Source organism: Neoarius graeffei, chromosome 6 (genome assembly GCF_027579695.1).
Source record: "Neoarius graeffei isolate fNeoGra1 chromosome 6, fNeoGra1.pri, whole genome shotgun sequence".
NCBI classification, from domain to species: domain Eukaryota; kingdom Metazoa; phylum Chordata; class Actinopteri; order Siluriformes; family Ariidae; genus Neoarius; species Neoarius graeffei.
Window position 1 is genome coordinate 45684107 of NC_083574.1, and position 13061 is coordinate 45697167.

The 13061-nt window shown below is 41.4% G+C and overlaps 1 protein-coding gene across 1 annotated transcript in view; it reads right to left on the minus strand.

Annotated features, from left to right (window-relative positions):
- Positions 1–13061, minus strand: part of cdh13 (cadherin 13, H-cadherin (heart)) — a 925252-nt gene that overhangs the window by 55194 nt on the left and 856997 nt on the right. Inside the window, exon 12 of the mRNA XM_060923723.1 lies at positions 6690–6832. Coding sequence (XP_060779706.1) covers positions 6690–6832 — 143 coding nt within the window. The remainder of the gene's footprint in view (positions 1–6689; positions 6833–13061) is intronic.

A 13061-nucleotide genomic window follows, 5' to 3' on the forward strand; every position in this document is an offset into this window, starting at 1 on the left:
AGAGACTCTTCCTGTATTACTTTCTAAACTAAAAAAAGCATGGAATTGATAAACTGGTCTGCTAACGAAATTGACACAGTTTTCTCGACGAGAAGTTTGGGTTCGGGGGAACCTGTCTGTCCTGCCAGAACGTTTGCGGCTGGTTACACGATGGACGCGTGGGAGCGGTGGCGGGTCGTGTGCCTGGCGATTCTTTCTGTGGAGGACATTGAAGATATGATTACAGGACTTTTGCTGATTGGATTAGGCATTGCCCTGGTATATCAAGGAAATCAGACAACAGTGACAGCTGTTCAAAGCCCCACAAAGCTGCCCGATATGATTGGAGTGGTGGGCAAAGCTGTTGGCACTCAGACTGTGGACATTCAGAACTTTAACCACAAAATGGTTGTTATCTCGGAGCAGCTTTCAGCTTTGCAAGGAATACGTTTTTCGGAGATCAATTTGAATAGAATGGACGGAATGGACAGATATGGACGAGTGGTGTGGACGTGCAAAGACTGCGTCTGGAAAGACCAAACAATTCATATCTTATCGACATTCGGCGCCCTGAGACAGCACCGGCTTTGGTTCAGGCCGTTGCTGAGGAAACATTTCCCCCTGAAGGTCACTGCCGGGAGACACTCTCATTCCTCGCATTCCTTCTCTAACTCTCCGCGGTCGCCATTTTTACCCCCAGTGTGATAAGCGGGTGCGTGACCAGCGCCTTCATGGCTGCAGGAGCGGACGGCTGCTTGCTTGCGCTGGATTACCTCCTCCCCTCCCCCCTCCCCCCCTTACCCCTGATTCCCCCCCTCAAGTCCTGTGTTTAAAGTATACTTGTGTTGTTGTGTGCTTATGCAAAGGTTTTTTAAATGTTCCCACACTGTACTCCTGACAGGAGCATAGTGGGGGGGGGGGTTCTTTTTTTCCTTATCTCTCCTCATGTTGTGTTTCCTTTTTATCTTTATCCCTGTCTTCCTGTCCTGTCTACCCTATGTCAATTGTATGTTGTATATGTACGGACAGGTTGACGGCCAATTTCGCTGGTACATGTGACTAGTGACAATAAAGGGCATCATCATCATCATAATCATGCTATCTGTTATCATCCAAATGAAGATGGATTCCTTTTTGAGTCTGGTTCCTCTCAAGGTTTCTTCCTCATGTTGTTTCAGGGAGTTTTTCCTTGCCATCACCTCTGGCTTGTCTGTTAGAGATCATTTTAAAAATTCATATGTTTAAAATTTATATCCAGAATGTATATTTCTCTGAAGCTGCTTTGAGACAATGTCTACTGTTCAAATCCCTATACAAATAAAATTGAATTGAATTAGATTGGTCATTCATAACTTTTGAAGTAGGATCTTATCTCATCTCATTATCTCTAGCCGCTTTATCCTGTTCTACAGGGTTGCAGGCAAGCTGGAGCCTATCCCAGCTGACTACGGGCAAAAGGCAGGGTACACCCTGGACAAGTCACCAGGTCATCACAGGGCTGACACATAGACAACCATTCACACTCAATTTAGAGTCACCAGTTAACCTAACCTGCATGTCTTTAGGGGAAACCAGAGCAAACCCACACAGACAACATGCAAACTCCACACAGAAAGGCCCTCGCCGGCCACAGGGCTCGAACCCAGACCTTCTTGCTGTGAGGCAACAGCGCTAACCACTACACCACTGTGCTGCCCGGGAAGTAGGATAATAACACTGTATTTCTACATTAAATGTTTCATTCTTTGTTACCTTGCTATTTTATATTGATTTTTTCTAGATTTTTTTCTGTTTGTACTAACTTTCTGTTTACTTCTGTTTCTGTTAGATGAAGAAACTGTTTGGAAGAAAGTCCCCACTGGGATGAATAAAGATCTTATCATATCTTACATCAACAGTTAATTTGTAGCCACGAGATACTCATTTGAGGCTATGAAAACCTAATGCGTGTGTGGTGTGTAGACAATTTTATTACTTTTAATTTGCCTCTTTTGATTTACTGAATTAATAAAATAATATTGATGTTTTGGTTAACTAGATGTTCTCGTTTATAAAGAAATTGTGCCCATGGTTTGAAGGATGTGCTGAAAACTTTGGCACACACTTCCACAAAATTTCTAGGATGGAGCTTACTTTTTTGTTGTTTTAAAGATTTCTGTTTTCTCAACTCTTTCATCCTGTTCCATCTTTTTGGTATTTTTTGGGTCTATTATAGTTTATATTTCTGTTAATGTTTGTATCTCTGTTTCCTCTGTAAATGGATACATTTAGTCTGAAGGTATTCTTAGTTCCTCAGATCTTTAAAGTCTGCAGTTTGATCCTGAGCTCTGGTTACTACTGGTGAGGAGTTTATCATGTTTGTCCACAATTATTTCCTCCCAAAAACATCCCCAGTAGGTGACTTGGCCCAGATGTGAAACAATGTGTAGTTTCATTTTCCTGGAGTGACATACATTTGTGGTCAGAAGTTTACATACAGTAACATGAATGTCATCTTGGATATGAATGTCATGGCAATATTTGGGCTTTCAGTAATTTCTTTGAACTGTTCTTTTTCTATGGCAGAATGACTGTACAGCATACATCTTTAATTAAAAAAAACACAAGAATTTGGTGCACAGGTTTTAATTTTCTTTGGGTTTTCATTGCTGCAAATAAACCTCTTTATTTCGCCTTCGTTGATCTGGAGAAAGCCTTTGACCAAGTTCCAAGAAGAGTACTGTGGTGGGCACTGAGAAGTCTTGGTGTAGAGGAGTGGGCTGTGAAGGTGATCCAGGCCATGTATACAAATGCCAGGAGCCGTGTGCAGGTCAATGGACAATACAGCGAGGAATTCGGTGTTGGAGTAGGGGTGCATCAGGGATCAGTCCTCAGTCCCCTGCTGTTCATCCTTGTCTTAGAAGCTCTGTCCCGTGAATTCTTCACCGGGGTGCCCTGGGAGCTCCTTTACGCCGATGACCTGGTAATCATCGCAGACTCTGTGGAAGAATGTATCGCAAGACTGAAGGTTTGGAAGTTGGGCATGGAACGCAAAGGCCTATGGGTTAACATGAAAAAGACAAAGATCTTGATATCTGGCCAGGGTCTGAACAAACTGGAGGACACTGGCTCTTTCCCGTGTGCTGTATGCCATTCCGGCATTGGTATTAACTCGATCCAGTGCACCGAGTGTGGGTTCTGGGTCCACAAGAAATGCTGCGGCATAAGAGGTGGCTTGCTGGCCGTACAGAATTACATCTGTCCGAGGTGTCGAGGAGAAACCAGACCACTTGACGGTCGCCCTACGACACAAGTCACAGTGGACGAGGCGGTGCTGGACGTGGAAGCCAGCTTCTGCTACCTTGGGGACATGCTCTGTGCTGGCGGTGGGTGTCAGCGCGCTGCCATTACCAGATGCTGCGTTGCCTGGGGAAAATTTAAGAAGCTCCTGCCCATCCTAACCTCCAGGTACTTACCCTTTAAAACCCATGGCAAGGTGTTTAACTCCAACGTGCAATCAGCCATGCTCCATGGGAGTGAATCTTGGGCCCCTACTGCCTCGGATCTCCAGCGATTGCGCCGCAACAACAGATCCATGATTAGATGGACCTGCGGCGTCAAACCCCATGATGAGACACCTTCAGAAACCCTACATGCTAGACTTGGTGTGGAGGACACCACCTCAGTGCTGCGGTCGCGCCAACTCCGGTGGTACGGTCACGTTGAACGAGCCAGTGGCTGCATCAACACCATCACCAAGTTGCAGTTCCCAGGCAACAGAGGTCGTGGTAGACCGAGGAAATCTTGGATGGAGTGTGTCAAGAAGGGCATCAAAGTGTGTGGCCTCACCTGTGTGGATCTGCTGGACAGAGCTGCCTGGAAACGCGGTGTGAAGACTAGCCGACTGCTGCCTACCCCTGTGTCAGGGACCCCCGCAGCAGTATAATCAAATACTGGATACTACTTTCTGAAATCAACACAGGGTCAAAAATATACATACAGCACACCTAATATTTGGGTAAAATGTCTCTTCACAAGATTCACCTTGACCAAACATTTTTGTTTACCATGAACAAGCTTCTGGCAGAATTTTGGTTGGATATTTCATGACTCCTCATGGTAGAATTGGTAGAGTTCAATTAATTTTTTTTTCTTGGCATGGACTCGACTTATAAGCACGGTCCATATATTTGCAATAGGGTTGAAGTCAGGACTTATTTTAAGCTTAATGTTAGCCTGCTTTATCCTCCACAACCAGCTCTGATGCGTGTTTGGGTTCATTGTCCTGTTGTAACTCCCAAGTCGTGATGGTTTATGCTGAAGAATTCTGAGGTAGTCCTCCTTCTTCATTATTCCATCCACTTTGTGCAATGAACCAGTTCCACTGGCAGCAAAACAGCCTCAGAGCATGATGATCCTACCACCACCACCAGCTGGCACAGTGTTCCTCCATACATGATGGTCATTGTGGCCAAACAACTCAATCTTTGTCTCATCTGACCATACAGCTATATCCTCAATCTTTGTCCGTGTGGTCAGCTTCAAACTTTAGTTAAGCTTGAAGGTGCCAATTTTGGATCAGGGGGTTATTTCTTGGGTAGCAGCCTCTTAGTCCATGGTGATCTGAACTGTAGACAGTGATCCATCAGCTTCCAGTTCATGGCAGAGCTGTGCCATGGTGGTTCCCAGGTTGTTCCTGACCATCCAAACCAATTTCCTTTCAGCTGAGGGTGACAGTTTGGGTTTTCTTGAAGCAAAGTGGCTTGGCAAAGTGACTCCACCCCACAATAACTTGGATACAATTGTTTGAACTGATCTTGGAATTTGTAGTTGTTTAGAAATGGCTCCAAGAGACATTCCAGAGTTGTGTATATCTGTGATCCTCTTTCTCAGGTCTGCACTGAGCTCCTTGGCCCATCCAATTTTACTGTGTGTTGGTCAATCCTGTAAACAAACTGCTGTAAACAAACCCTTTTTATGAAGGCACAGAGAAGCTACCAGCTGTAGTCAATCATGATCATTAACAGGAAGTTAAGAGACCTCGGCCTTGACAAGATACTGTATTAGACATTTTGGAATTTTCAGCACCTCTGAATTAATAATCTAAGTCAGTGTATGTAAATTTTTGACCCGGTATGTATAATTTTGACCCTGTGTTGATTTCAGAAACCCCCCCAAAAATTAAAACTTGTGCACCAAATTCTAGCATTCTTTTTTTTTTACTTGAAGATGTATGCTGTACAATCATTCTGCCACAGAAAAAGAACAGTTCAAAGAAATTACTAAAAGCCCAAATACTCCCAAGATATTCATATCCTGAGATGACATTCATGTCACTGTATGTAAACTTCTGACCACAACTGTATGTTATCTAGTGGTTTCCAGCCTTTCACTCCAGGAAATAAATAAAATTGCACAGTTAGAACTTATATTAAAGGCATAAATTGCTAACTTTCAAATAATACCTGGTGAATAATGAGCATAATGCCTAACATAAAAGTCTATTTCTGAAAACTGACAAGGCTCTCTTATCATTTACAGCCCTTGCACATACTTCTTCATTTTGCTGTCACTGATTTTTTAGGCTGCTCTCAGTCTTCTCACATGAGGACGTTTAAGAGCATGTCTCATGAGAGTCCTGTTTAGTTCCACTTATGCCCCCATTTGACATAAGAGAAATGTAAAGAGAGGGGGGTTAATTATATTGCAAACACTTGAGCACATAAAAAAAGATCACTTCTCATGTCATGTCTCATGTCTATGCATTCATGTTGGAGAGGAAAGAGTGACAGAGGGAGAGAGGAGGTGAGGAAGAGGAAGAAGGTGATTCTCTCCTGCTTCACTGTCTCAGATCTGTACCAATCCATGCCACTGGCAGAACCCTGCTGTGAAAGCAATATCACACATCTGTTAATGCAGCACTTCCAAAGAGTCATCTTTGCTCGTCATTCACTCGCAGAGAGACTGGGAGAAGTGGCAAGATGCCAAGGTGAAGGAAATGAGCAAGGCCCGAATGACTGACACATACAAGGACCCAGCTCAACCCTCTTCCCAAACACTAGATCTCCTTGCTCTCATCTGGAACAACCCACTGCAGTAATTAGGGACACCTCATCGACTTCGGGTTAATTTAATCTCTGCAAATGCCAAGCAAGAGGAATAACTACACTACCCAGAGATCAGTAAGACTCAAGCCTTGCGTTCTGGACCTGAGATCGTGTAATTTTCTATGCCGAGAGGATAATGCACGACCCTGGCTGAGCTCTAAGCTCCACTGATGACTTGTACAAACAACTCTCCAAAGGGTTCCAGTGTGATATTTGCAATGGTTTTGGCTGCAATTTAAAAGACAATGCAGTCACCGCTTAGTATTCAAGACATTCTTCTCTGCCATTTATAAATCTTCAGGGCCAATTATGGCACGGGTGCCAATTCATTCCACTAGTAAGTCAGAGTTAAACACATATTGTGCCAGTTTAAAAAAAAAAAACAACAAAAACAAAACAAAACACCAAACATGCCTTCAAAGATATTCACCAAGCTCTCTAACTCCAATTTATCCTGTATCAAATAATAAGCACACTGTAATGATATTTATGAATATCTTCCAAATCTGTTAGAACAAACACATACTATCATTAGGAGGCTAATAGAAGGATGTTATTTCAATGACGAGAGTTCAGAAAGCACAAACGGCTGAGTAATTGTGTAGCACGAGATGACACTCTTACCGTTGTCTGTGGCCATGAAGACTGCGCTGTAGCGGTTGTTGTGGACATGGGGAGACTCACGGTCCAGCGTGCCTGTGGTGTTTACCGTACCTTTCACCGGGTTTACGCTGAGCCAACCTGCTGGGTCTCTCAGCACTGCAAACCTAAAAAGAATTCAAGAAAGTGCATACAAATTACACACAATCGCGCAGCACTTTGTAAAGAAATTGATTTTCACAGCTCATACAGAACAAGATACAGAACAGGTGTCATGTGTTGTATTTTTCTGTGTCTTGTTTTATTCTTTTAAAAGCAGGAGAACTCTTCAGACATGGGTCCCACAGTGCATGGTTTCTTTTTTTTTTATAATAAAAGCCTGCATCATCATCATCATCATCATCATCATTTAATAGGCGCACATTGGGAGTGCTTCGAGTGTTGTATACTGACCTTGAAAAAATAACAAGCTATCAATCTCAGGCATGTTTTCTACCATAGTGCTATTGTACATGTAAGTGTGTGTGCATCCATCCATTCCTCTTGTCTCTTTCGTAACTACACGTCTTTCCTATTACTTGCATTGTAGTCAGTGAATAATTTATATTAGTAAATGAATAACAGGCTTTCAGCTGAATGAATTAATAATGAGCTGGGATTTTAAGGGTATATAAAGGTGTTCCTGAATGCTCTCTCTGTAAGGAATCCAACACAATGTCAAGGTGCTACTATAAAAAAATATTTAGTGACTGGTTGATGAGATGCTGTTACCATCATCAAATTAATTATTGTCTAACAAAGGCACATCTTGAAGTGTGTATTCCTATTATACCTCAGCAATTTGCCAACTCTGACTATTTTTTTAAAATATGGGTCATTCTAGAATTCGGGGTACATTTTGCATCTCCAAGATAAACCTTTTGTTATTTTCCACAAAAGAACTCTTTAATGAATCAGATTTGAACAATAATGCAAATTATGACAAACTTTCAGCAATAGCAATGCTTGATGTACATTTTAGACTCGATTTATCCATAAAACATTAACTAAATGACTCCCATCCCCACATTATTGGCTGTCTTCGACTCCTTATTCATACATTCAACTTGAATAAGCATGAAGTGATTCAGTCTAACAATCTGTTTTTTGGGGGCTTATTCTATTAACTGTTTTATAAAATCAATTGCATACAAAGTCTATTTTCTGTAATATGTGAAATTTCCGTAATAAAAAAAAAATATCTGTCCCAATGTTCTTGTCAACTCTGTTAACTCTGTTATAAAACCGCATAAAATCCACAAAGACTTTTAATAATACACATGACACCTGCACCGAGAGATGTCACTTCCTCTGGGGGGAAACGCCAGAAAGGCAGTGAGGTGTGTTATGTTTCTTCTCTCATTAATTTGAACAAAACGTTGAGGATACACCAACCATTCATCAAATCTGTTATTGTGATATTGGAGCGAATCTCTCACTGATTAAAAAAAAAAAAAACAATAATATGATTAAAATCCATAAAATTCTGTTTTTATACACACCATGTGGTAACTAGTTTGAGGTTTGCGTGTGGAGTTAAGACACAACATGGTGGAAAATGTCAACTCTGTTTTCATCAAGTCTGCTCATGGATTGCGCAGTTTAACGATAACAGAGCTGACGAGGACTAAAAGAGTCAACACTTGAAATGAACCCGCAATTAGAGAATGCGCTATATATTTCTTATCCATTGATCAAACCATCGATCAAAATGGATTCCTTGCTCATCCCTTTCCCAGAATCCTTTGCCAATCCAGTGGCTTTGCAGACAGCAGTCCACAATATGCAACGGTGACAAGAAAAAAGATATTTGAATATTTAAACTTTAATATTTGAGTATTTGAATGCATTTAACTTATCAGTGAGAACTCAATAAGTTCTCAACTTACGCGGAATGAAAAACATCAACTAAGTAATAAAATTAGGGATGACGAAATACCTGATTTCCTCTACAATCAACACTGTTTGATATGAACACTACTGAGAAGGTTAGGAGTATCTGATTTCGCCATAGTACATCATTTGTGTTTGTCAGTGTGATCTTGTGTTTCTGTTTCCGTATAAGAATGGATGAACTGATTCTGAACCTCATTTGTCTTCAAATGAAAAATGATGAACGTTTGACTGGTCATCGTCATGCATCTGCACAGCACAAGCATTTTAGTGAGTAATGACACATCGGGTTTGTAAAGACACTGTGTCTCAAAGGTTCATTTTTTATAGACATGCACCCTTGAGGACACACTGAAGTGCAAACTTGGAGAATGACTTCAGGAGCACTGTGCGTGTGTGTGTGTGTGTGTGTGTGTGTGAATTGTTAGGAACAAAATATCCTGACTGTGCATGGAGACTAGAAACAGGACGAGCAAGATAAAGGGCTTTTTAAAGGTTATATTATCTATATTTTTTCTTATATTTTCATGCTATATGGAACATCTCACTAAACTCAATGACATTTCCCCTAGCTTTTATAACAACACACCTTATGCTATGAAAATTTATCACACTTTCACACCAATATGTGCATTTAGGGAATATTTTAGAGTTTAACTTATATGTCTATATGTCATAAATTTTATACCACTACTGTGAACTTCTATGAGACAGAGCTTCTCTCTCTCTCTCTCTCTCTCTGTGTGTAGTGCAAAAAATTGAAAACTGAATTTGAGGAGCAAATTACTTAATACTAGTGAAATTATCTTTCTGCATGGACAGATATTTTTACTTGATAAGACATCTTAGAAATAATTGGTTGCAATCTAGAACTAGGCTTAATAATCTCAGAATTGGTGTCTTGTACTCTTCTAACAGGAAATGCTAGATCGTTTCAACTATTTTCAAGATATTTTCACTTGCTAAGATCTCGTTTTGGGGTGGCACGGTGGTGTAGTGGGGGGCGGCACGGTGGTGTAGTGGTTAGCGCTGTTGCCTCACAGCAAGAAGGTCTGGGCTAGAGCCCTGTGGCCGACGAGGGCCTTTCTGTGCGGAGTTTGCATGTTGTCATTTTGTGTGTAAACTCTCAAGACTGTTGTGCATGAAAGTTCCAAGAGATCAGCAGTTTCTGAAAGCAGGCCATCTGGCACCAACCACCATGCCATGGTTGAAATGACTGAGACCATATTTTTTTTCCAATTCTGATGTTTGATGTGAACATTACCCAAAGCAGTGATGTGCTCCTTTTCTACTGACACAATGAAAGTACATGTGGCAATAACACAACTACACAAGCTGAAACTACACAGAAAGGTATGTCGAGTGAAGAGAAACATGGATAGCTTGAGTAACAGCATTCACATTTACCTATGTCAACAGCTTTTTACATTGAATGCCTGAAGCTAAACTTCATAAAAACTCAGATATATTTATGGATTGTGGCATTTTGAAACTTGAAATAACTTTTTTATATTTAATGTGAAAAATGAGCACTGTCGCCTCACAGCAAGAAGGTCCGGGTTCGAGCCCAGCGGCCGACGAGGGCCTTTCTGTGTGGAGTTTGCATGTTCTCCCCGTGTCCGCGTGGGTTTCCTCCGGGTGCTCCGGTTTCCCCCACAGTCCAAAGACATGCAGGTTAGGTTAACTGGTGACTCTAAATTGAGCGTAGGTGTGAATGTGAGTGTGAATGGTTGTCTGTGTCTATGTGTCAGCCCTGTGATGACCTGGCGACTTGTCCAGGGTGTACCCCGCCTTTCGCCCGTAGTCAACTGGGATAGGCTCCAGCTTGCCTGCGACCCTGTAGAACAGGATAAAGCGGCTAGAGATAATGAGATGAAGATCCCATTTTTTGCAGTGTGTGTGTGTGTGTGTGAGAGAGAGAGAGAGAGAGAGAGAGAGAGAGAGAGATTAAAGTGATACACCTCTCAATGATAGATTAATTTATATAATTTAAATAAATTAAAGCTCTAGTGGTAACAAAGTAAGCCAGCTACATTCAGAAAAATGGTTCACAGCTCTTGCACACATTTCTTACACACACATACACATACAAGAAATAAACATTGAAAAACAAAAACCATTTGTATATTACCAGAGATTAGAAGACAACTTGGCCTAATGATTACAGAAGCAGCTTTGGGACCAAAAGGTTGCTGGTGTGATTCCCTGGACCAGCAGGAATAGCTGAAGTGCCCTTGAGCAAGGTAACTAACCATCAACTGCTCCCTGGCCTGCTCTAGGTGCGTTGTACGTTGCTCTGGATAACAGCGTCTGCTAAATACCATTAATGTAATGTAACTTGTTCTTTTCTTCAGAAAAATCATATACACTCCCCAAAGTCAGCTGGGATTGGCTCCAGCTTCCCCCACGACCCTGATGGATAAGTGGTAAAGATAATGGATGGATGGAAGAGTTTGTTGGCCCACTCATGTAATCCAGGACGCTTACTCAGATTCCTATCCTACATGTAGGATATTACTCCTCTCACGGGCGATTAACCTTGCCATTTCCTCTCTCTCTTCCTGCAACAAAAACACATCTCCCGCAATGCGTCTCTACCTATCATCATTTTATCCCAACATTTCCAGAGGAAATATGGTCATATACATGAGGACAAGCTTGTCTTTGAGAAACAAGCTAGCGTGAGATTACCATCATGCTGCTCTGGGCACAAATAACTCTCTCTCTTGCTGCTGAGCTGTTTGCAAATTCATTTGTTATTCACTGATGAAATCTTTTCCGTTCCAGCATGAGCAGTAGCAAAGCTATAAAGTTCACGCCATGTAGCCCGCTACAGTGGATTTCTTTTTTATATAAGTAGGTGGCAACAAAAAAGCATAATGATTTATACAGATGATACCACAATCCAGCTGAGTGTGACTTTAATTTGAATTCAGAGAGAAGTTGATGTAAACACTCCTTGTGGGAACACATGCACGCACGTATCCTCATTGTCTCTTTATACTGTACCCAGCCGCAATTAGAAGGAAAGCTTGCAGCATGCAGAGTTTAGCGCATCAAAGTGTGGTGTAATGGAAGGATTCTGGCTCACACACTGACTCACATACTAGCTCACATACTGTCTCACAGTAGCCATGTGGAAACACACACCAAAGCAAGCCACCTCCCTCTGTACACACACACTGCTCTGGTCCATTAGCCTCCTGTCAAGGTCATTAGTGCCTCGTTAAATCCACATTATGCAAATTGATATCTTATCTATATGGGATACATGATAATTAGGACCAATCACCAAATAAGCCAAGACATTTGTTCATATTTGGTGATGTAATATGTGTGGATTCATACTTAATAATAATAATAATAATAATAATAATAATAATAATGTTATTATTATTATTATTATTATAATACATGTGCGCGCACACACACACACACACACACACACACACACACACACACACACACACGCAAGACCTTGTAGCAAAAGTCATCTACACTTTTGCTGGCTTAGTGAAAGATGCAGCAGAAAGGTGATTTGCCAACGTTTCTGCTTGAGCGGTACAATTTCTGCCTGCACCGCAAGGCAAGTCCGGATCTGACCCTGAGAACCCCAGAGCTATACACAATTCTTTTTCCATCTGACATTAGCGATGATAGATCTCCCCTGTGGGGGAAAAAATCCATAGTGAACAAATAAAAAAGAGCTCAGTTACATAGGAGTCTGTTCACGCTTGTTTCTATGTGTGACTGTGTTTCCACTCCTACAAATACGGGTCTATTATTATTTCTGGAGTAACGCCTTTGCTTTATTGGATTTCTGAATTGTGAAATTGTGTTCTGTAAGATGTGACAATCATTGCAATGCTACGCTGACCATCTCGAGTGCATAACAATGCTACTTATTTCAGCTACTTCTGTCGTTATACAGTTGTTTATATTTATCTGCTGTGCAGTAACATTGCCTTGGATGTTGAACTGAGGCACTGAACTGAACCAAACCAAAAACACAGGATGTACGCTTGTCAGCATGTTCACACACTGTTAGGGTTTTGCTGGGATTCGAACCTGGTTCGTTGGTGTGATAATCCAGCAAACCCCCACTAGGCCACCAGGGGGATGACTCAAATGCAGAGGCGTGAGGCGGAAGTAGAAAAAGAATCAAAAGGTTTATTTAAACTATATACACTATATACAGGGCAAAACAAAAGACAACAAAAAAACCAAAGAGTATAATCCAAAAGAAAAGCAAAGTGCAAAAATACAAAAGCTAGGAAGATCAAAAAACACAGTACAAAGGAAACTGGAGATAAACATAACAGCACAAAGACTCCGTGACAAGAGGACTGAACTCAGGGGTATAAATAGACAAACTAATTAAGGACACAGGTGAAGATAATTAGGCAATTAACACAAACACAAAACACAGGAACAGTGGCGGCCTCTAGAGGCCAAAATAAACAC